At 44.5% G+C, this 25,286-nt stretch overlaps 1 protein-coding gene across 2 annotated transcripts in view; it reads left to right on the top strand.

Moving 5' to 3' along the window:
- The window catches only part of CEP85L (centrosomal protein 85L), a 112,625-nt gene extending 101,436 nt beyond the window's left edge, over positions 1-11,189 (top strand). For both annotated transcript variants that reach the window (XM_084285153.1, XM_084285154.1), the window contains exons 11-13: positions 4,994-5,101; positions 5,487-5,700; positions 6,590-11,189. In XM_084285153.1, the coding sequence (XP_084141279.1) occupies positions 4,994-5,101; positions 5,487-5,700; positions 6,590-6,753 (486 nt within the window). In that variant the 3' untranslated portion in view covers positions 6,754-11,189. The remainder of the gene's footprint in view (positions 1-4,993; positions 5,102-5,486; positions 5,701-6,589) is intronic.
- Positions 11,190-25,286: the final 14,097 nt, after the last annotated feature.

Here is a 25,286-nt window from a genome sequence, read left to right as displayed (position 1 = left end):
GAAAACTGTTGCTATATAGCATCCTTATCCAGCTGGCTTAGTAGATGTTGTATCAAAACTGCCTTTTGCAAGTCTTGAGAACTGCCTTTGTGAGTAACAGTGAAGCCTCCCCTCAAACTTTGGGGTTCAGATGCTAATCCGAGGTAAAAAAAGTGGCATCAGTTAGGATATCCACTGCTGAGATCCTCAGCAAGGCAGGTGCCTTTCTAAACCATAGCCCTTCACATTACGGAGCTGAAGCAGGTCCGTCTTCAGATGGTTTCCAACATGTCACTCACTTAGGTATCTTAATTTTCTTGGTGGATCTTGGACACCCAGCTTAGAGCCAAGGGTCTTTCAAGACAGCAGAGGTTACTAGGAGTCAGTGGCAGCACCATGGATCAGATTAACACATCATGCTCTTGGTTCTTGAAAGGTACTTAGTGACCAGTGTTTGTTGTGGAGAAAAGGAAACATTATACAGGTTATAAGGAAGAAGGTGTGACTTGCTCTAGAGAAAAAAATGGACAAAAAAAATCTGTTTTCATTAAAATTTTAAGCCAAATTCAATAAATTCTGTGTTCTTCTTCCAGTTTGGCATTTGCCTCCACATTTCCTCTTTCCATGCCCTGCAGCAAAAATGAAGTATCAAGGTTTTCCCTTGAGGATAAAGAGGGTACTTCTGCTGTGGCTCAGTGTACTTTATGCTTGGAGAGCAACAAAATGGTAGTAAACAATCAGCTGAACGCCTGCTCCTTCTGAAGCAGAGCTTCTCTGTGGAGCTAGAGTCCAAATAGCAAAAATACAGGACTGCTTGTGTAACGCTTGGTAGGAGAACATGCTTTCTTACTTGCACTTTGCACACTGGAGCCAGGTTTGCTGATTTATGGCTGTTAAAAGTAAATTGTCTTCCCCTGTGAAATTGCTCCCTTTTTGAACTATGCAGATGAAAAAGTAGGCCTGGTGCCTGTTGACAACCATATTTTTGCTTAATTAAACCAGAGTGTATAAAATAGATCTGTAGAGAAGCAGTAGGGGGGCATTTGAGTTGCGTGTATCTGTTAACTGAAAAGCAAACCCAATCATTTAGCCTCTCCCAGGTTTGAAGCAGACAAAATTTATCAAATGGATGTTTTCACAGAGCAGCCTGCTGTCTATTAAAATTATGACATGGCGAATAAAGCTCTTTCATGTCTTTCATAATTCAAGAATAATTCAAGAATAAAAGTCACAAACTGGACTCCATAACCATTCTCAGCTTCTCTGTCCCTCTCCATAGTTCAGGTTTTTTTTGTTCTGATAAACACAACTTGCCTACGTGTGTTTTCACCACCCTAAATCTTTTCATTTTTCCAAAATTTTCTGGTCTTTTTCTTGTTGTGACCTTTGTCTTGAGATTTTAAAAACATTAGTGATTTTTGTGCACATTTGTACAGATGGCTTAGTCTGAAATGGCTTTAGGGAGCTGAGGCTGGGAAATGCTGAGTAGTTGTGGCAGACTGTGAACGGGAGAGTGTTCTGTTCTCCAGGACTTTCTCTTTCCCATTTTGAGGTATTCTGTATATGGTCAGAAAATAAGATTTGAAAGTGGTGTTAGCCCTCAAGTTGCATGTAGGACTACAGCAGTTTCATTGTATCCTTGATCCTCCTTGCTGTCCTCATTTATTCCCTGGGAAACATTGAAAACTAGCTCATGAGAAATTGAAATCTGCTATCAGCAGGGAGACATCATTTATCTTCAGCTGAGATCTTACTTTACTCCCTGTCTTCTGCCTCATTGTAAGGCTGTGCTTGAGAACGTCTTTCAGTTCACTGGTATTAACTTGCAATCCAAAACCAAGGAAATTCTGCTTCAGACAAGAGTGTATTGAGCTGTTTCTATTTGCTCATAATCATGACGGAGTGATTTTGATCTTCCTCATGTGGTTTGGCTTGGTTGATTCATTCTCCTGAGTGTGAGGGCTTAAAATTATGGTTGGTCATGACAAGATGTCATGCTGAATATAAAGCACATCTTCCAAAAGGCAAAAATTACCGATGAGAGTGGCTTTTTCAAAAAAAAAAAAAAAAAAAAACAACAGGAAAAAGTTGGATGATTAATTTAGATATTGCAAAAATAGCAATTTTTTTGTACAAAACAGATAGAAATCTGCTTGTATGGTGCGTGTGTTACTCCAAGTACATCTGCCAATCCTGTCAGTCATAATAACCCAACCTGTGCCAGGGCTGGGAGTAATGCCACCCAATGGTAACTTTGGAAAGCCAAAGGGAAAAGTCAGGATGAGCTACAGAGTCGTGCAAGGTTAGTGACAGGTGAAGCTCTGGGGAAGGTCTTATTTCTGAGCACCCCTTCCCCACCATGTACCCACCCTAAGGAAGGCTGCGTGGTCGAACCTTTAATGTCTGTTGTTGACACAGATGTGAAGTGTGTAAATGGCACTACCAGAGCATGTATCCTAGCTGGTGTTCCTCAGGGTGTTCCTGAACTTGCTCATGAATAGAAATGCATCAGAGACTATCAGATATCAAGACAGAGCTCGATGGTCCTTCAGTCTGACCGAACGTGGCTGTTTTTTTCAGTAGATGGTGTTTAAAGCAGATGAAAGAGGGCTGTTCAAACCCACTGCAGGTTACGCTCATCTTCAAGCACAGCAAAGGAAATACATCAAGCAGAGCTATTTCCTGCTCTCTCCCGGCCCGGAGTGTTTCCTTCGACGTGGAGCAGGGCCTTTTTTCTTCTTCCCCTTCCTCTGCAGCATGAAGCTGCGCTTTCTAGCAGAGCTTATCTTTAGGACGCACACCATTTCAGCACTTCCTTGCTAGGGGCATGGTGTGGGTGAACGGAGGCACATCAAATGTGTGAAAATGCTTTAAAAACAAGTAGTCACTTCTGGGTTTCTGCCTAATGAGTCTTATTACTTAGATGAAAATAAAGGTGTTTTTTTTTTTAGTCCACATTAAATGTGTAAATTTTAGCACCATTGTTTTGCATTTTTGAAAAAGGTGAGACAAAGTGCTGGCTTTTTCTCAGTGCTTGTGCAACATTGAGCTGAATGTGCTAGGAAACCTCATCGGGGCTGCATACCACTCCCTGCTGGCCCTGCCTTGCTCCTCACTGCTGCATGCCTCCTTGTCAGCAGCGTCCTTACGGCTGGCAGGTCAAGTAAATGGCTTCTCCTCCACTCTGTGGTATAGGGCAGGTCCACATATAGAGATGGTCTCCTGTGTGTTACAATCCATGGGATCAGGTCCATGAAATTTCCATTCTGCATACCATTTAGGAGTAGTTCGTGGAAGGGTAAGTTTGGCTTTCTTCCCAAAGCTTAATCACCTTACTGAGACCCCAAAACCAACACAGTTAGATACAAGTTGCTGTGTTATTTCAGGTGGGGAGCTTGATTTCTTTTCTATCTTTGAATAAGGTTACAGAGTCATAGCACAGCAATTTGAACTTATCTCTTACTGAAGAGTGACTTTGATCTTCCTGTAGTATTTCGTTTAAGCCACCACATAGAATTCCGTTTAAGAGAGTTCCCTGCCTTGGAAGATGAATCTTTAGAATTTTAACTACAGAAATTCAAGAGAAAACATTCTTCTCAGGCAGTGTCATTCTGTAAGTTGAGATCCATTGGTTCATGAAATGTTCCTTCTCCTCCTCCCATCATGGTCTCTGGTTCCACTCTGTGGAAGGTTACAATCAAAATGGTGCCAAAGCATGCACTGTTGTCACTAGTGCTCCAGCTGTACTTTGAGCATGATGGGATTGGATTTACATCTTATAATTGAAATCGGCCAACGGGTTTTACATATTAATGTGCTGAGCTAGGGATGGGGAAGACACTATGTGCTCTGTGGTAGCACAGCATCAGATCTGTAAGTAATACCATCAACGACAAAAAAGGATTTCTCCATGTGACAGCTGAAAAGATCTCTTTGTTCCAAAGCATCAGGAGTTTATGTAATTAGTATGCATTGCTATTAGTGTTCACATAAGCTGGTTGGAATATTCCCTTTTCTGAATTTTGCCAGATGACTTTGAAAGACACGCCTACAGGTCTGAAAGCCAGATAGTGGAGTGAATGTGTGTGCTTTTGACATCTAAGATAACTGTGGTCATGCTGAATTCGTCAGAAAAAAAAAAAATCTGCTTTAGAAATATCTCCTGATCATCAGTTTCAGCTCTGTAGGTGAAAACTGGGGAACTGACAGCAGCTGATTCCTTGTGCAGGGGTTGTTGGCTTACTGCTGCTTGTGACTCATCTGGAAATCAAACCTGGAAAGTTCTAGTTCATAAATATAGCAGCATCCTAGAGACTTTTTGCTGATACTATTGTATCCATTAAAAATGACCCTGTAAACTACAAAAAAGTTGCTTTTTTTTTTTTTTTTTGCCTGCAGTAGTTGTTACTTCAGCACCTAAAATTGTAGTGTGCTTTTCTGATTTATCCTGTGTATGACTGGTTTTAAAGAGGTTGGCACTCTGTATCAGCTATCAAAGCCTTTTTTCTCAGCTATATAGCAGATTCGAGAAGTAAATTCAGTGTTCTGAAAGGTTGTGGCAACTCCTGCCATGGTTTTCCTGGAAAATAGAGGCCAAAAAAAGTCTTCAAGTAACTTGGCAAGTACACGAGTAAGTTCAGTTGTCATTAATCTGCTGCTTATCTCAAGTGAAATAATTTGGATAGAAAAAACAAGATGGCATGGTTATTTTAGGCTTCATGGATCCCATGTTGGAGTGATATTTTGCATGCGTACAGTCTTCTTGTTTATAAACACGTACTGCTTATCTACAGGCTTTCACTGGTATTTGGAACAACTAAGCTCCTGAGAGCTCTTGGGGTCCAGTTGAACATCATGAGGTGGAACTTGGTAGAAAATAAAAAAAAACAACAAAGGTGTAATCCAAAAGCAATGAGTAACAAACGTACAGAATTATTGAGGACACGCTTTTTTGTCGGTGCTAACCTGCAGTATGAAAATGTAAAATCATTATTTGTGCTTTCATTCAATTTAGTCTATGCAAGAGAAGCTTTCGCAAGAAAAGCGCACAGTTCAGAAGATGGCAAATGAGCTTGAAGAAAAAGAAAGGAATATAGAGCAGTTGAATAAAACTTTCTCTGAAGTAAGTAAAAACTCCGAAAACCCAATCCATCACTACACCCACTAAGAATAAACTTAAAAAAACATTGTGAGACCATGTGGTAGGGCTTTAGGAGCTTAAAACGTACTTCACTGTGTTTGATGCTGTGCTGTAATATGATAGATGCCATCCCTACCTCAAGAAGTGAAAGTTTTAAGTGTGAAGGCCACTGAGCAATGGTAACATGGAAGAGAGAGCTGTGTAGAAGCTGTCTATCTACCATTCTTTGGAGGGGTACAAAACTATTTTTCTGTGTATGGAACTGGTTTTAGTTAATATTGTTTGTGGTTTGAAACAGGAAACTTCCTGCTACGCTGCATGCTGCAGACTAATTTGCCCCTTTTTTTCCTTTTAACTTTCCACAAAGAACCAAAGACTGATGGAAGAGAACGCCTCTCTGAAGGAGCAGATCCGGCAGGTGGAGCAGTCCCGGCAGCCAGTATCTGAGAAGATGCCTGTAGCAGACCAGCTGTTCAAGGAGATGTCCCATTGCTTGTTTGACTTGAAAGCGCTGTGCAGTATTCTCACCCACAGAGCTCAGGGCAAGGAGCCTAACCTTTCCTTACTGCTAGGAATCAGATGTAAGTGATCTCGTTCCAGTGCTTATTCATGGTTTGGACATAGAAGAGTATCAATCTCTGGGGGGAGGCGGTGGGTGTTTGTGTGTGTAAGTCTGAGTGCCTGGCAGCTCTATCGTCTGAAATGCTAGTTGCACATCCTGTCTTCTGTACCTCCTAAGCTGTTATCCAGGAGGTGGAAACCACATCCTAAAGCCAGTCAGGCAAACCTCCAGTGTAGTGAGTTTGTGCTGTTTTCCCTCTTAACAAGATTTTTTTTTTTTTTTTACTTGCATATATCATATACAATTGCTTTCTGAGTGTTATTTAGAATTAGATAGACCAGTTGCTGAACTGGGCCTTCACCAAGGTAGAGACGTAGAAGTACAGCATCCTGTGCACGCCACATAGATTCATCTGCACTGGAAATCTCTGAAATGCTGGGCAGGGCAACATATACCAAGTCTCCAGGTCCATGAGACCGCCATCAGCCAGCAGGGTGAATAGTGCAACATATCTGTACTACCACCTTGTAGTCTTACCTGGCCTCATTTCCCAAGCCCTCCTGCCCCTCTTCTCTGAGTGTCTAGGAACTTCCAAATGGTTGTTCTGTCCAGTTTTTTTTTGTTTGTTTGTTTGTTTTTTGTTTTTTTTTTGCTGTTGTTGAGAGCCATTAGACTTTACCAAGCCTGGATCTTGGTGCAATCAGAAAAGCATGGCTTTCAGCGAAGCAGGGGTGGGCTCTCAACTGTCTTCAAGTTCACACCGTACCTCGTTTTGTTGCCTTGCATCATAGTGAAGCGTGATTTGAGTTAATTAAAGTGACCTCCCCTTTATTTTGAGAGGGGCTGATCAGTTTAAGTATGCAGAGCACAGCTGTTAGAGCTTTAACCTTGGCTTTTGCTTTTTGTAGCACTGAGCTGTTCAGCTGAAGAGAACGAAAATTACCACAGCACAGAGACTCTTTCGAAGAAGCTGTCGGACGTTTGTCAGTTACGAAAGGATATCGATGAGTTAAGAACTATAATGTCAGACCGTTATGCTCAGGACATGGGGGACAATTGTATTACTCAATGACAACATTTCATCTGGTAGCAAATGACTTATTAAATGCTGCTGTGTCACAGGTCTTTGCATTTCTATTCAGGAGCCATATTGGAAGATTGCAAATAGCGCTGCACACGCATCTCTGTGAGGATCGTGCGTATTTAATCTCGGGAGTCGGGTGAGATGGGGAGAGTCACGGTTGAAATAGAGTGGTACAAACTACAAGAAATCTTTTCTCCAAACTACTGAATGTAGGAACAAGCTGTGAAGAATGTTTCGGTTGGACTCTGTTTCTTCCATTAGGACTCGTTTTATCGCTTCAACTAGTTTCTGGAATCAGAGCATCAGAACAGCCGTGCTGCTGCTACTCTCAGTCCTTCTGAGGAGGACTGAGGAAGGACTGAGGAAGCCTCCTGAAGGAGGCTTCAAGGGTCTGAATGGTATTACATGTACTCTGAAATCAGCGCAGAGGGTCAAGGGAGACCTGTAGCTGTATGTGGTGAAGACAGGGGTTCTGCAACTTCATTTCACTGTAGGAATTGTAATCAGAGCTGTCTTAGAATGCTACAAGCATTAACCGCTCTTCAAGTTGCCTAAAGAATTTGATACAGGAAATACATTGGTTTTAGTAATGTATGTCTGCCTTGTTTTCCAAACAGTGGAAGGAAATCAAGTTTCAACTCCTCTACGCACCTGAAGTCCATAAAATTTACCACTATCAAATTGTTTTAAGCACTATCACGTTACTTTGAGAAGTTCCAATAGCATGGAGTCTGTAACAAACCCAAGAAGCTGGGAGGCAGGAAACTGTAGTATATAGTACGTGGCTGTCTGAAAAAAAGAATAGACTGTATTGTAGTGTTCATACCACACTTACCTTTTCTTTCTGCCATCTCCATTTCAAAATGTGGCTGGTCTGTATCTGTGTCCATAAAGACCTCCGACAAGGTTGTAAACAACTTCAACCATTTTCTGCTGCAGCTACAAAGTGAGTGTTTGGCACTTGTCAAAGTCAGGGCTCAGAACAGAATATTTCCCTTTACCAGTATTAAATCCTGTGTTATCTGAGGGCTGCAAAATTTTCCACGTCGTTTGGTAATTCTTGATTTCTCCCTTTCCTTAGGAAGAGATTACACTTCAAAAAGAAAAAAAAAAAAAAAAAGATCATGTTCCATAGTTTATTCAGTGAGTGTCACTTGGCAGTGCTATTTCACTGCTGTGGGACAGATGAAATACTAACATGTCCAGTTTCCTGGAACATTGCTGAAAGGTAGCTGAACAGTAGTGCATGATGTAAAATACTATTTAACTGAAGGAAACAAGAACTCGTAAGGAGCAAAACCACTCTCAAATCCCATTATTTAAAAAATAGATGAGCATCAGTCATAGTTGTGATATTAAAAGAAAGTTTCAAGTGACTACGGCACAGGTCACAGTGTGCTGACCTGTAGTGTAGATAACAGCAGAAATCACTTAGAAAACATAGCGGTTAGAGCAAAGCAAATCCTAAGGTAACATTTTTATAGCAAAAGGGTCAATATCTTCAGTTTTCTGATGATATCTATGTTAATAGAAAAAGATGGTTATAGCAACATAGCCTGCAGTTAACTAATTTTAATTTGGTGATATTTTGCTTTCTGTTCATTGTTACAGCGTTAATGTTTTTATAATTTAGTGATTTCCTTTTTATTTTTTTAAACTATACAGACTTATTTATTTGATTTTTTTTCTCTATCATGAACCTACACATGAACTAATCTGTGAAAAATAGTGTTACAATTCGTATTATTGCTATGTGGCATTTTCAGATGGATTGCTCTGACTGGTGCAGCTCCTGTCAGTACTGAAACGTTGTCTAGGTGAAATCTCCAGTGAAATTGCATAGTGTCTTTTACTTTCAGGTAAGAAAAAAGAAAGGAGGCAATTTTATTTTATGTTTCTATACGCTGCTCTTTCTATAGTTTTGAAGGTGTACTTTTATACTAGTGCAAAACTGAAAACAAGGAGCTTTGCACAAATTGGCTTGCTCAGTTACCCGTGCCTCTGACAGTATGGGCTTCTGTGACAAGGGCCTCGGCTTAGTTCCCTTCACATAGTTTATTGGTTTGGGCCCTGCAGTGAAGGAACAGTCCCCGGTCTATGGCTACTCTCTGGTATCATAAACTCAACAACAGGATTTCAGTTAATAAACCAGAAGTATCAGGGAGAGACTAAATACCTAAGTAGCACGTTATTATTTCTTTAGATGGAAATGTACCTGCAAAAATTACCATGCAACACATTTTTCTCAATTTTGTGGAAATAAGAAGCAAGTTTAGTAGGGTAATTAGAAACAGGAGGTTTTTTGAGTCACTGTGTCCTGTTAAGCTGATCACTTGACTGGTGTGGCTCCACTGTCCCAGCTGTTACGTAGTGATACTGTGCAGCAGATTTGAGATCAGTAAGTTCGTATTTCCAAAGCACTTGAGGAGCTTTTCTGCTCTGTAAGTATTAGTTGAAAGTCCCTCAGGAAGGAGGTCCCATTTTATTTGTAATACCTGGATTGCGATGCTGTAATCTTGCATTTTAATATGTTTTTAGGGAAACCTGTAATATTTATGTTAACTTTAAAGCACTTGATATAAAACAAACAAACAACAACATCACAACTGAGTTTTACCTGTCTCAGTCAGATTCAAGTAGGGAGGTAAATGATGGATGTTTGAGCCAAAGATACAGGCTACCGACTGAATATCTAGAGTGATACAGTATTTTGCTTTGATTTCTTAAAATTTGGCCTGTTGTAGGAGTAGCAATTACTATATATGCATCAGTTTACAGATGCCTCTAAATGGAATAAGCTTTGTCTACGATATGCATGACAGTTTAATTGGTTAAAATGTAGTGTGTGTGGTCTCATTCAGCATATTTAATACGCAGTTGATTAACGAATGTTAACGTTGGAATCTCTTAGATTTAGTCATGACAACTTTTGGCTGTAGCTGGTAGACAATCTCAAGGGCTGAAAACCAACTGCTAATGAATGAATACTGTACCGGTCTGTCTGCTAGCAAATTTGTACAGTGGCTTTTTTGTATAGTTTCAGATGGAATTTATACAGTCCTTTTAGAAGATATTTACAGTAACTACTGTATTCAAGAATGTATTTTGAAAAAGACGGAAAAGTCTTGGGACAAGCGATAGATGATGCTATGTATTTACTATATAGAAGTAATGCAGCTCGATTGTGTAAACGTGATTTAGGTTCCTAGCCTCCGCTGTGTAGCTTTATAGTGCGATAGTTCTGTGAAGTTGCTGAGATTGCTGTCACCACCCACTCAGACTTCAACATTTGAGACTGCCAGTGGCTCTGAAATAATGGCAAGAGCTGAAATTTTGTCCTTTTTGCTTCAAAAGGTTTCTTTCCTTCCTTTGCCCTCGCTACCTGCCTGTTGTTGCAGATATTTTTCTTGCAGGGTAAGAGCATGAGGAAGGAAGGAAAGAAAGAAAGAAAAACCCTTCCTCCATGACCCGTTGCCCTAGCACTGGTAGCAGTGGCACGCTGCAGTCTGTCAGCATGGGCTGAGTTTTTGTCCCTGTTGCTGCTGGTTATGTAGGTGGGATTGCAGGTGGAATTGGGCTCTTCCCGCTGGTGTAATGAGTCCTGTCAGGAGTGGGGAAAGATCTTCAGAATTAATCTGCATTCATAGGCTGCAAACAAGTCAGTGGTTAGTACCGAAAGGGATGATTTTATTCCAGTAGCTTGTTAGCAATATTAATTCCACAGCTGCATACCTTTGTGCCTTTTTTGCCTGATGTGTGTATTCCCTTTGAACTTCAGATAACTCGTTAGAATGCTGATGACTGCACCTTGTTTTCCTCTTACCTGCCTATATTTTGTTTCTAGACTTCTTTAGTAAGAACTCTTGCATAATATCTAGAAGCATAAGTACTCGAAATAGGTACTAGGTGTACACTTTGAATGTTAGGCTGGTTGTAGTATGCAGCTTTCTTGAAGTGTGAGCAGGAAACTCAAACCCTAATGTGTTTATTTTGTATATATTAATTACAGTCTATCATTAGTTCAGTGGGGAGGAGTGTCTGGAGCTATCTTTTAAAAGCACAGCTGACATATGTACTGGATCAGTCTCTGCAGACTGGTAGTCTTGTAAATTGGGTTCAATTTTTGAACCGCTCAGAATACCTCATATGTAAATAGAGTTGTCATGACTTAATCCAAATGTGTTCATTGTAAAAAGTAAAGGAGCCACTGGCTGGCTCAGCTTTAGGCTTGTTGTTCTTGCCTCTTTTTGTAATTTTTTTTTAAAGTAGGGTTTACAGCTAGAATTTTGAATGCCAAAGTTCTATTTATTAAATAATAATAAAAGTTTTCATTGTTAATGACTGGTATTTTTCCACTGGAATTTGTTTGTTGATGTTTGGGATTTGTATCCACAGAGCAAAAATAAATTTTGTTACAAAATTGACTTCTTCATTGCTGTCGTTTGTCTGATATGTGGCATAAAGTGGAAGGGACCAAAGCTGGACTGATGGCTGGAGGCAAGGAATGAATCATCCAAGATCTTCCCAACACCCACCCAGCGTTCCTCCGGTGATCTGTTTGTCTGCCTCATTATCAGATGACCAGGCTCTCGTCCTGCCATTAGTTCTTATTTTAAAACCAGGGCATTGGCAGCAAAAATTCTACTTCAGTGTGTAATGAAAGGATTTTAGAGCAGAGTTGCTTGTAAAGTCTGTGCTGCTTTTCTAGAAATTGCTGCTGCTGTTCCTTGTCAGATGCTAACTGGAGAGGTTATAGGTTGGACTTTTTAAAAAGACTAAATTGGCACAAAATGGTAGGAAGAGGTGTTACGATAATTGGTTTGAGCTGCTGAAAGATTCATCAACTTTGGAACAAGTGGTTGTCCCAGAGATGATCATAAAGGGCAAAAATTTATATGTATATTATTATATTATATTATATTATTATATTATGTATATTTATATGTATATTTATACATACATGTGTATATATATATATATTATATATATATACATATGTGTTTATATATGCATGTATATATAATCGTGAAGCAACAGTGTGTCTGGTACCAAGGGGGAAACCAGGGATCAAAAAGGGCAAGTGTTTTTAATTTCTGTTTTTCAATTAGCATGAATGACTGACTGGTCGGACTGAAAAGCAGTTAAGGCAGACAGAAATCCTGCCTGCCTGAAGCACCACGGGTCACCGTAGCCCAACATAACCATGCGATGTCAACTCCCCTTCAATGTCAAGTTAGTACAGTCTGAGGAAAGTGAAAAGTTGCAATTTTAGAAAATCTTGAGAAGATTCTTTCCAAGTGTTGAGGAAAGTGTGGTTACCCAAAACCGGCTTCTTTTCAGGCTGTTCCCAGGGAGAAATCTAAGAGCCCATTAGGAGCGCCGATTGCTGGATGATCTCTATGCCTTGACTCGTCTTCTCTCATCCCCCAGCGCACTGCACTCTGCAGAGCACGAGAGCTGAGGATCTCTGCTCTTCTCTTCAAAGGTGCTGGGAAATTCATTTTAATTAGCTAATGCATTATACATGGTACAGCTCACTTGCTTTTCTCAGACCTTGTGACTGAATGTTGAATGATGTGCTTCTCATTCAATTAAACCCCCTCTGCCCTGTATAAATGTATGTAAAGGGCTGCACAGGTGCCAACTTTCCGTGAGATTTCTGAGGGTGACCTTTTGTGAACCGTTCAAAGTCAGGTTTAGGTTTCAAAGTATCATGATTAAAGCACTGCTAACAATAGTAGTGGTAGAAAATGTTCTGTTGCCTTTACGCCGCAAACAAAATACAAGTCCAAATGTGGTTAGAAATAAAACTTCAGACAATAACGCTGCACATAACGCTGCAGCCTCTTGAATGAGGACACCTTGCAGCAGCTAAATCTGCAGTAGATCACCTGCTGGATGGAAATTAAACAATTCAGCGGGACTTGCTAACAACCCTGGGTCATTTGTTTTGTAAATGAATGGGTTCGGTGTACTTGGAGAACTTCCAAGTGGTGAGGGAAAGCGTATACAATGAACTATGATTCTTAATTATGTTACAGTATGTGCATATTTCTCTCCCTCTCCGTGAGTTACTCCCCCTTTGGGGGACGCTGCTGCTGTTTTTCTGTCTTTTCTTGATGTTTCAGGTCCTGATTTCATGGAGGTGAAGCCACACTTCAAGCCGCGGAGTTACAGCCTACTCAGCTTGTAGGGAACCCGATAGGTTCAGCTAATGCTTCTCAGCTCTTTCATGAACAGCTTGGCAGCTACACCGAAGAATGCAGCCCGTGTATATTAATAGAGCAGAAAACTGATTTACTGGTCTGTGTACCTGTGAAAGCATTTGCCTAGAAGAAGGAGAAAAGAAACCTTTGTCAAGCTCTGGTCCAGAGTGAATTGTAATGCGAAAGTTTCTGGTAAGAGGGTTTTCTGCCTGAAGTTTCCCCTCAAGGGAGAACTGTGTAGAATTTAATATCACAAAAGCTCGTCTCCCTTGCATTACCAGCTGAGAACACAGCAGCACCTGGGAGCCAGAAGATGTCCAAAACCCCCCCCTGGCCGCTCCTGTTGCACTGAGCTTAGTGGTACCCCTGGGTACTGGGATGGGAAGCTGGTGCAGCCCCGCTGCTGTCAGCCGCTGTGACAGAGGGGACCCTGCCCTGCTGCTGGGCCACCTCCTGTCACCCCAAAAAGGCCTTTCGGGCGAGGTCTGGCTTACTGAGGATTGTGGTTGCCTGGGACGTGAGTGCTGCAGCAAATTGCTTCAGTCAGGGAGCCTAAACCTAAACCACATAGGGTAACATGCAGCAAGGCAGTGTAAGAAGCCAGATGAGCCTTCTAGCTGTCCCCTGGACTGCCATACTGAGGCAGGAGAGAAAAATAGTTCAAAATATTTTGGAAAGTGAAGAAGCAAAGGTAAGGAAAACAGGACCCAGACCCCAGCTTCCTCCTGCCACTGCCACTTCCTCAAATGAGACGAGATGTCTTTATATTTATAAATTGTAATGATTTACTATTAGCAAAAACAAACAACTTTGATCACCACATTCGAGCAGGTTAAAACATTTTTTCTCCAGCCTGCAGTATTGATTGTCTGACAACAAATTCATTGCTGTTCTTCCTTTATGATGCCTGTGTGGTGGAGAAGGCACATTGCAGAAACCAATTTGGCTGGGATCTTGAAGCTAATGCGATAATTTGCGCAATGACTCATTGTGCTCTCCATAATCGTACCCACCTTCATTCATTGTCTGCACTATTTTACAGGACTCTGCAGTCACTTGCAGACATGTTTGAATTTGCTGTTGTGTTTCTGACCTCGGCGATCGGGCGCTGCCTGCCTGGGTTTGGGGCTGGGGGAGCACAATGCTGTGGGGAGAGCAGGAAGGTCGCAGCTCAGAGCGAGCTCGCTCAGGCTCGCAGCTCCCCTGCAGGACGCGGGGCCGCACGAGGCAGTGCTGGGAGGTGCTGAGTGATGGTGCCGTCAGCCCAAGAGCTTTATTGCAGGAGCCCCCGACAATCAGGTCATCAGGTACACTGCCTCCTTCTGCCTTAGTGCCCGTGAGATGGCGAAGATAAGTAATAGGATATTTTGAGTTTAAGTTACGGCCCCAGCATTTTAATTAAAAGCCGATTATAATCAATCTGTTTCTACCACCCTTTCCCCCCACTTGCAGCCATAAAAATTAATTACCGCGGTAACGAGGCAGTGAGTGACTATGCCCTGTTCCTGGTCCCTGACTGCTTCAGAGCCCAGGTGGCTCCTGGCACGGATCCTGCCCTCCCAGCAAAGCGATGGCCTGCTCGGACCCCGCTATCAGAAATGTCCACTTGTGTCTTGAGGGGAAAGGAGCTGGATGCGCTCAGATTTTCCCCGATGTAAAAAGCAAGCTGTTTGCTCGAACTGCTGCCATTTCCAGAAGTGTCCCAACCCTTCCTCAAAGCGCTGCTGCAGCAGCTCCGAAGGTCAGCAGGCAAACTGCCCCAAATGGCTGCACGAACAGCTCTGGCATCCCACACCGCTTCAAACTGTGGGCAGCCTGACTTCAAAATTTATTGAGAACGTAAGAATAAATACAAAACTGATCCTTTTTTAAAAAATTAAAAACCCAAGTCATTGGCTAAACATTGCCTTGACCTTCAGAGGGCTCATCGCTGATCCCAGCCTGCATAAACAGGAGGAGATTTGACCCTGAAAATTCCTCACTTGGGAATTAAACTTTTTCCAGCAACTCTTTACTCTGAAGCAGAAATGCTTCCTCTGCCAAAGAGAAATCAGCAGTTTTAACAGAGGGCTTTTCTTAATTGTGAGGGGAAAAAAAAAAAAAAAAAAAAAAAAAAGGATACTGTTGTTATTTCATGCTGGAAAGGCATAAAATCATCAAATCATTAAGGTTGGAAAAGCCCTCCAAGATCATCTGGTGCAACCACCCGCCTATCACCAATATCATCACTAAGCCATGTCCCTAAGCACCACGTCCAACCTTCCCTTGAACACCCCCAGGGACAGTGACGCCACCACCTCCATGGGCAATGGGCACCTCCATTTTCTGTTTTAGGATGTTTAAAGCTGGCCTTAAGCTTCAAGATGTGCTTAGGATCTAATGCTAATGACACTGAGAGGTGTAAATACCCAGCGATTAGACACTTTCTCCCTCCTTTTCATGCTGCAGAAGGAAGGCCACCAAACTCCCTGCTCGCCCCATGAGCACACTGCTCCTGCCCCCTCTTTGTTCACCGAAGAGGACCGAGTTCCAGGGAAAGCATCCTGCCCACAACCCTCATAGCACAAACCCTTCCTATAAGCATCCAAGCTGCATTTGCAAGTTGCCACGTCTGAAACAGGACTTCAGGCATTGCTGCACTCCGTGTGGAGGTACCTTCATGGCTCAGGCCACTTGCTGGATGCTGAGAGGGTCAAAGCTGTCTGGGGTTGGGACAGCTCAGCTTCTTCGAGCATAGAAATTTTTGTCCACAGTTTTCTGAAGCCCAAGCAGTTTTGTTTGTACAACATAGAATTGGTAACAAAACCACCTGCAGTTTCCACAAGTGAAGCAAACTGGGATCATTTGTGACATCGATTGCAAATGGTGACCTTACAAAGCAAAAGAGTAAGCTAAAGACCTTGGTCACGTAAAGTAAGAACATCTTGTACATGCGGGGAAGCCAGGTCTTTTTCTCCAGATAAGCGAAGAAGCGCGCTGCTTGGCTTACAGACAGATTAAGTGGTAATTGCAACAGAACCTGTAATTAATCAGTTTGTCTATGAGGCTGTTAAGGGAGACAGAGCTGAGAGCCTTGCTGAAGTCAAGATAAGATCATTCATTGCTCTCCCCTTGTTTACCGAGCAAATCATTTTGTTGTAGAAGTCTGGCAGGTTGTTTAAACATGATTTCCCCTTCATAAATCCACACTGACTACTCCCAATCACCTTGTCTGTAATATGCGTGGAAAATGTTTCTAGCATAATGTGCTCCATCACCTTCCCAGCGATCAAGGTGAGACTGGCCAGCCTGTGGTCACCTGCATCTCTCTGTCATGCCCTTCTTGAAGATGTGAATGACGTTTGCTTTCCTCCAGCTCTCAGGACCCTGTGCTGTGACCGTCCAAAGACAACCACGAGTGTCCTCACAGTGCTTTCTGCCAGCTCGCTCAGTGCTTGTGGGTGTATCCCATCATGGCCCATGGATTTGTGCGTGTCCAGCTTGTTTTAATGCCTCACCTGAGCCTCCTCCACTGAGGGTAAGTCTTTATTGCTCCATTTGACAGTGAACAGATCCCAGACTTGGAAAATGAACTACTCTCAGCCAGCTACAACTGCATTTAGTGCTGCTGCTAATTTGTTTGTATGCACCTTCCATTTGCTCACAATTAAGTCTTTCCCCAAGCTCTGAGGACAGTAGACATTGCACCAAAAATTTTTCTCACTTATTTAAATAAGTTAAACTTTTAAGGCGTGTTGCAGGTGGTAATGCTAGCTTGATTTTTTCCCTGTCGCTGTTTTTCTTCCAACAACTTGACCCTAAATATCAAAATAAAGCCCTCTCAGAGGGCTTTGTGTTTCTGTGCTGAAATGTGAGCGCAGGACCGAAGCCATCCCATAGGTTTGCAGGAGACACCGCGCTGTGGGGCCATTCCTGAAACAACCTGCAGCAACTCTAGAGGCTTACTTTCCTCTGGGGAACGCTTTATTTCCTTTGAGAGCTGAGCACATGTGCTTAGCATACGCAGGGCAACTTAATGAGCAAAACAACCCACTGGTGTAGCCTTTCATTGCTAAGCACGGAGCCAGCCATGCTCACGCTGAGAGCTGGCGGTGCTGGGTGCGCTGGCAGATCCGAGCCTGCCCCGTTGAATATACATGAAGGAGGTAAATGCTGCTCCTCGTCACCAGCCTGTGGTGGAGCGATTAAGCAGTAAATCAAGCGCTCACTGCCTCGCCATCTCACAACTTGGAGCATTTGTAGGGTCTTGATAAAGAGCTGCATTGCAGAGCTCATCACGCAGGCTTCTTCAACTCAGAGGGGGCGAGTTCTTCGTATCTGTGTCTCTCCCCATCATCCCACCTCGGCTGAGCAGCAGCGCAGCCCTGCTCTCTGAGGCTTGAAGCACAGTGCTCGTGCAGTGACAAAGCCAGCACTCGAAATGAAAAGGTGTTGAGGCAGGAGTCCCTCACACTGTGTGACCAGGGAGGGGAAGACTGGACAGGTACCAAAACAGAGTCTGGGGAGCTGGCGGGGTCCCTGTGGTCGCTATGGCAGAGCAGGGAAGGGGAGAGGCTTTCACCAAATGGTAGGTGGGCTGTGCCAAAGCTTCTACATCTACAAGAAGGACCGGAGGGCAGACCCGGGAAACTACAGGCCTGTCAGTTTGACCTCAGTACCAGGGAAGCTCATGGAGCAGATCCTCCTGAGAGTCATCACGCAGCACTTGCAGGGCAAGCAGGCGATCAGGCCCAGTCAGCATGGGTTTATGAAAGGCAGATCCTGCTTGACGAACCTGATCTCCTTCTATGACAAAGTGACGCGCTGGGTGGATGAGGGAAAGGCTGTGGATGTGGTCTACCTTGACTTCAGCAAGGCTTTTGACACCGTCTCCCACAGCATTCTCCTCAAGAAACTGGCTGCCCTTGACTTGGACTGGCGCACGCTTCGTTGGGTTAGAAACTGGCTGGATAGCCGGGCCCAAAGAGTCGTGGTAAATGGAGTCAAATCCAGCTGGAGGCCGGTCACTTGTGGCGTCCCCCAGGGCTCGGTGCTGGGACCGGTCCTCTTTAATATCTTCATCGATGATCTGGACGAGGGCATTGAGTGCACCCTCAGTAAGTTCACAGATGACACCAAGTTAGGTGCGTGTGTCGATCTGCTCGAGGGTAGGAAAGCTCTGCAGGAGGGTCTGAATAGGCTGCACCGATGGGCTGAGGTCAACTGCATGAAGTTCAACAAGGCCAAGTGCCAGGTCCTGCACCTGGGGCGCAATAACCCCAAGCAGAGCTACAGGCTGGGAGAGGAATGGTTGGAGAGCTGCCAGGCAGAGAAGGACCTGGGAGTGATGGTGGATAGTCGTCTGAATATGAGCCAGCAGTGTGCTCAGGTAGCCAAGAAGGCCAACGGCATCCTGGCTTGTATCAGGAACAGTGTGGCCAGCAGGGCTAGGGAGGTGATCGTCCCCCTGTACTTGGTTCTGGTGAGGCCGCACCTCGAGTCCTGTGTTCAGTTTTGGGTCCCTCGCTACAAGAAGGGCATCGAGGTGCTTGAGCGGGTGCAGAGAAGGGCGACGAAGCTGGTGAGGGGCCTGGAGAACAAGTCCTACGAGGAGCGGCTGAGGGAGCTGGGCTTGTTCAGCCTGGAGAAGAGGAGGCTCAGGGGTGACCTTATTGCTCTCTATAGGTACCTCAAGGGAGGCTGTAGCGAGGTGGGGGTTGGTCTGTTCTCCCACGCGCCTGGTGACAGGATGAGGGGGAATGGGCTTAAGTTGCACCAGGGGAGTTTTAGGCTGGATGTTAGGAAGAACTTCTTTACCGAAAGTGTTGTTAGACACTGAAACAGGCTGCCCAGGGAAGTGGTGGAGTCACCATCCCTGTAAGTCTTTAAAAGACGTTTAGATGTAGAGTTTAGGGATATGGTTTAGTGGGGACTGTTAGCGTTAGGTCAGAGGTTGGACTCGATGACCTTGAGGTCTCTTCCAACCTAGAAATTCTGTGATTCTGTGATTCTCTCTGCCTTGAGTGTCTACAGACAAATTCCTTGTGGGGCAATTCATTCTCAAACAAGTGAAGCACAAGTAGAAGGAGGCCTCTGAGAGGCAGTCTGGAGCAGCAGCAGTGGCGTTTTCTGTGTCTTAGGCTTAGGGCTTCTCACAGGCGTTCAGAGAGGATCTTTAAAAATATCACAGCACCATAGTACTAGTATTTGTTTGCACATTAATACAAAGACACACCATGGTTTCTGCTTAATTAAAGCAAAAAAACAAAAAAAATCTACTATGTAAACTGACTTTCTAATAAAAAGAAATAAATTATCCCTTCACTTACATATCCAAAATCTGACTCTTAAATGCTTTGACTTCTTTGACTGTACGGTCTGAAGAATGCGTTTCTACCTGATAGAAGCAAACCAAGAAGAGCTTGACCTTGCATCTGTGGCATGCCTGAAATATATTTCAGAAGCACCACATCCTGGAAAAGAAGAATATTTGAATAGGGCACAAGCTGCTCAAATGCAGTGCTGCCTGCTGTGTTTCAGATGTGCTGGACAGCTTTGGGCAATCGCTTCATCTCGGTGCCTTGGTGTATGCGTGTGTCAAGTGGAGATTGCACAGCCTCCTTTGGAAAGCATTTTGACACATCTGGATGACAAATTCCACGAGAACTGAACAGCATCGCCTCTAATCAGCATTTGCATGTAAGAAAATTGAAAATGCATGAAATTAGATGGTAAAAAAATACAGTGGTTTTTAAGATCTACCCACAAAACTGGGGTATTACTTCTCCAGTCTTGAATTGCCCACCACCCTGTGGCAGTCAGCAACACAGGAAAACTGCATCCTGCTTCCAGGATCAGGATGAGTGGAGCTGCACAAAGCTAAATCAGTTCCTCATACAATAAGAGTGAAAAAAACTTCAACAAGTTTCCTAACTGGACGCAAAGGAGCCAGGTTCAGCCAAACAGTTGTCATTTTGCATACACACAGCACATTTCCCCTGGATCCATAAGGACCTTGCGTTTGTACGTTGTGGTGGAAAATTGTTGCCTCACATCCTTGCAGAGGAATGACCAAGGCAGTGGAAAAAGCTAGAGCATAGCTCAGGCATCTGGCTTTTTGGGGAAATGGTTCCTTGGGAACCAAGCACAATGGAAGAGCTGTGTGGCTGCCTGGAGTGCAGATTTACCTCTTGCCTGGCAGCTCCTGCTCCCTTTCCTTCCACCCACCCTAGCCTGGCACAGGTCAGTCTGCCCCATCCACCCCCACCAAGCCTCCTCCAGGGCACGAGGCCACAGACCAGATCCTCAGAGCAGCAGCTCCATGCGCCCCTTCCCATCCAGTACCCAGCATTTCCTCCCCGTCCTGCCAGGAGCCCCCGGGTGCCACTCGCTGCTCCAATGGGACACGAGTGGTGGCCACCACCACGGCACAGCAGCTGCTGTTGTGTGCCAGAGCTACTCCTCGATGCATTTCTCCTCACTGAAAGGACCCTGCCCAGGTATTCAACAGCCCATTGGGGCTTGGTGCTGAGTGTGCACAGTGTTAAATGGAAGAAGAGCTAGAAAATGTTATGAGAAACTTCCAAAGCTCGGGCACAGCTGTCTGATCCTTTGACAAACAGCAGACAGATTACACTCTCTCATTTCCTACAGGGAAAATGAACATCAGGAGTACAGAAATGAAGTAGTTTCACAAGAAGGAGTCCTGGCCAAGCAAACAGATTTGCGGCAATGATTAGGACAATATGCACAGAATGAAACGTACAGGATTAGTTTAAGTGGATGGATGCTGGGATTGCAGTGCTTGCAGGTGATGTTTTTACAGTGTTGTAATTTCCTTTAGATTAAAAGACAAACAGCCATTGAAGCTGACCCCCTTGCTTCACACAAGTGCCAGCAGCTCCATGCTTTTGGGAGCAGAAGACCCATCACGAGGTCCTCCCACCTCACATCACTTTAAGTTGTCAGGGGGTGGCAGATGAAGAATTGCCTCAGTGATGCAAACTACACTTCCAGCACTGCCAGCATAAAGGGCTGCTGATGCAGTGCCTTCCATGCTGCAATCCTTGCTTGCTGCCCACTGTTCCTGCCCACCAGGGACATGGCATGCACATCAACATGGTCACTGTATTTACTGCAAGAGCTAAGGGGAGAGATGCAGGGATGCTCGATTGGTTTGGCCCGAGCAGCAGGAGGAGTGGAGGGCAGCTGAGTGAGTTCCTGTCACTGGTATCTGGCACAGACAAACCAAAAGCCATGGTGCAAACCAATCCTGACTTAAATCCCTGTGCATCCTGCTCTCATGCACCTTCTCCGTGTACCATCGATTCCTCTTCTGCCTGCTTGACATTTTGCTAGCTAACGAACAATGTGCCTGGCCTTTTCCTCAGGAAGACTCAGCAGCACAGCCCTTTCCTACTATATCGTGCAATGGCAAAAGGAGACACTCTCAGACTAATTTAGAAACATCCAAGTGTCTCTGGCTGCAGCAGCATAGACTCCGTTCACATAAAGGCTTCTCCTTCACAGAGAGGCAGCCTTGAGGAGCAGAGCTATAGGCAGGCTTAATAGCTCATCTAGTGACGGGCTGCATCTCAGAATGCAGATTTTTGTTTTTGAGTGCCCTTTGGCCAGCATTCAGGGCTGGCAGTCATCACTGGGCTGCCCAGCGAGGAGTCTGTCATCACCACAGACTGCTTGTACCACTGCTTGTTAAAATGGTAAGGGCATGTGGATAATGGTCAGGAAGGAGTAAATTTACTCTGCAAGTGAAATAGCTACTGCGAGGGAAAAATGGAGAAATGACTATATCACCTTGTGAAGAATTGGTTTATTAATACGTACACATCAGTATCTTCCAAGATCATTATGAAGGGGCAAATGAAACAGGAAAATATTGGTACCAACCTTCAGACCAGCAGTTTCTTTAGAGCAAAACAAGCAAAAATTAAATTGAGGAAAACTATCCAACAGTGCGGTTAGTAAAATAACATAATGAATTCAAGTGGAAAAAAAGTGAATTCACCCGAGGAATAAAGACTACCCATTCATGCCAAGAAAATCCTGTGCAATACAGCTCCCTAATTCAAAGTGCAGGCAGTGTATGCCATCAAAGTCTTTCTAACAAGCAGATCCTATTCTTTCTCCAAAGGGAGAGAAAGAAAAGGCTGGAGAGGCTTCATCAAAAGCATCACTAACTCAGAGATAACCCATTCAGTACCTGCCAGGATTGCTCATTCCTGCGTGCCTCACTGTGACTCAGAGCTTCAAAACCTAAGGGACCTTCCTGAGGGGCCTGTCATTCTCGGAGGCATCACCTGCAAAAAGCACGGTGTGGAGGAGGAAGGCAGATAAAGCAAAGGGGGGAGAAAAAGAAATACAACAACTCCAAGCAAAGCCTCAAGGTTCAAGAGCACAAACTGTGGATGTTATATGTCTGGTGCTTTGAAAACCCCAAAACTCAAAGAAAGAAAGAAAGAAATTGAACGTGTGAATGCAAGGATTCCCCCAAGTGATGTCTTTGCTTGTGAACACGCAGGCCTCCTTGCACATGGCACAACAAGCACTGAACACAGGGCTGGCTGTGACCATGAGCCTCTGGAGCGAGACTCTGAGGCGTGCCAAGGCTGTAGCTATATTTCTTCTGCTGCTCAGCGAAGCATGGCCATGATGGAGAGCAAACTTGCCATGGGGCACCATCACACCTGGGGAGACACCACAGCTCTGGCAGCCAGGCTATGGTAACTCTCACCGTGGCCACCAGCCTCCTGCTGGCTCTTACAAACGTGCCCCTGTGCGAAAGTCCTCTCATAAGGTGACCTTTCTCTGTCAGCTTTGGTGTCCCCCCCAAAATAAGATTACTATGAAGACCCCCCCAGGTGAATGGCAAGCAGTCTCGGAAGGCCCTGCCACACTGGGACCCGCTGGAAGCAGCAGTGACACGAGGGAGCTCCCTGTGCCCTGGGCCTCCCTTGCTCGGTCGCAGGCCATGCTGTCCGGCCAGGCTCTGACACTCGGCCCCCTTCCTGTCCCTGTCCGAGCGAGGTCCCGCACAGGAAAATGGAAACACTGGGCGGCTGCCAGACACGTCTGTGGTGAACCCGGAGCAGCGCTTCCCCCCGCGCTCCTTCCTGTCATGGAAACCTCCTGGAGGGGCCTTTTTGGGTACAGGAAAGCAGCAGGGCTTCCTGCCGATCTCGCCTCCTCCCACGGAGAAGCCCTTCAGGTGCACTCATGCTCCTGAAAGAAACCCCGCTGTTGGTGTGCTGTGTCCCTGGGCCAGGTAGCTGCTGTGGCTCTCAGCAAGTGTCCCAGTGGCCAGTATCAGTGAGCGGGAGCAGAGGTGGATTTCTGGGCTCCTTTGAGTCAGCAGTGCTGGCACGGCTGTGGAGACAACCTTGGGAATAGCAATAATAATAAAAATAACAATAAAGATTCTTTCAGGATCCTTCAAGCTTCATTTCTGCCCTTCAGTTCTCCCTGAGTACTCAGCAAAACTATTCAGGTGCTTGGACTCTACAGTGAGAAAACAAGGAGGCTGGGATCACCATTTGTCTTGGGTTAGTATTTATTGGTATTAGTGATTTATCTCCAGCCGCTGTTTAATCACCAACAACATTTACCCTAGCAATGGGCACGCCAGCTACATTATCGATGCGGTAAGGAATTTTTCCTCCTTTAGCTGCCCTGTTCCTCTTGCAAAGACAATAAATAAAGCATTTAAAACAGCCTTTGGTCCTAATTTATCTCCATAACAACAGCTGTAAACTTGTTTTTCCTGACGGCAAGCACGTGTGTGGCTGGGCCAGCTGGCCAGGCTGACCTGCCCAGGCTCCTGCTGGTGTCTGACGCCCGGTGCGGTGCTGCACAGCCAGCGCTTGGTTGGGGAGCACTGCCCCGTTCCTGCTGGGAACGACTGAAAATGGGAGACACGGGAGGTTTACTCAGCTTACCTGGGTTGCAATGCAAGAGGAATGATGCCTGTAGAGGGGAAGAAGGGAAGAGAAACAGCTTGTCAGGAGCATGCATCGTGCACGCTCATTTGTACGGCGCACTCGGTCTCTCCCTGGCTGAACGTTTGACCCCTCTGATGAGGCGTGGGGTAAAGAATGGTGAAGTGCAGAAAGGTGTTCCTCCCCGGGGGACGAGCACTGTGCTCTGCTCTCTCACAAAAAGAGATTCAACATTTGTGCAGGATGACCCAAATTTCTCTTTTAAAAGATGCATGAAGTTTTGATCTTTTTTTTTCCCCCTGACATTTCATTAAAATTCAGAGCAATGGAGGTGTCTATATCCCGACAGACACTCAGCCTATTTCATTCAAAGGTATTCATAAAATATTTCACACACTAAAGATGGCTGTCACTACAAAGAGCAATTCCTACAAAGCAGTAGAAGTTATTAAGTTAGCATTGAAATTTATATATTATTTTCACTTTTATTTTTTTTTCCTTGCCAGGCTAAAGGTGCTAGAAGAAAAAAAAAAAAAAAAAGTAATATCAGACAGGAGTGGAAATGACTTCATGCTAAATATGTAAGCCTTCATCCTGTAAGTTACAGACAAAATTTAATCTATTTGCTCTTCACATCCACAATGGACCTCTCTGTTTTCAGCCACTGTCTGGGTAGTCCTGGAGGCAGGGACAAGGTCTGTGGCTGCCCACCTCCAGCAGCTGAATGCAGAGAAACAGCCACCTTGATGCTGTCTTTCCAACTGGACCTGTCAAACCTTGTGTCCTGGACCACGCTTACAGCAGCCCCCGAGGTTACCTGGTTACTGGTTTGCACTCACCCAGGGTACTGGGGTAAAGATGATACAAATCCACTTTGACTCCAGCGAAGGCAGAACGCAAAATTTCCAAGTCCCAGGCAAGTGCCTTTAGGTTGTTACAAGGGAGGAGGAAAAAGAGTGAAGCACAAAGGGACAAACTCTTGCCTTCTTGTTATAGAGCTACTCTGGAGATTCATAGAGGTGTGTTTTGTGAGGCCTTGAACCAGGCAACTGTTCAGATCTATTTCCATGCCCAGGACAAAGTTAGCAGAAGGCATCCATGAATTCACCGCTTCCAATTAGGTCAGTTCATGGCACTCACTCCGTCAGTGGCCAATTTCACCCCTGACATAAGGATCTTCATCACTCCTAATAGTTTCAAGGAACTCTTCTATTCTCCATTGGTTACATGCATTACCTGAGCTGCATCCACAATTTTAAATAGTAGAGAGAGGAGCTTTGAACTGATAAATATATCGAAGTCCAGTCCCTCTGGACTCAACAACCATGGTCAAAAAAAAAAAAAAGCCATCTAAAATCTATTAATTTTAAATCTACTTATCTCA

Source organism: Netta rufina (genome assembly GCF_964035555.1).
Source record: "Netta rufina genome assembly, chromosome: 3".
Lineage (NCBI taxonomy): Eukaryota > Metazoa > Chordata > Aves > Anseriformes > Anatidae > Netta > Netta rufina.
The sequence above is the reverse complement of the archived record's forward strand: the minus strand, read 5'-3'. Positions and strand labels throughout refer to the sequence as shown.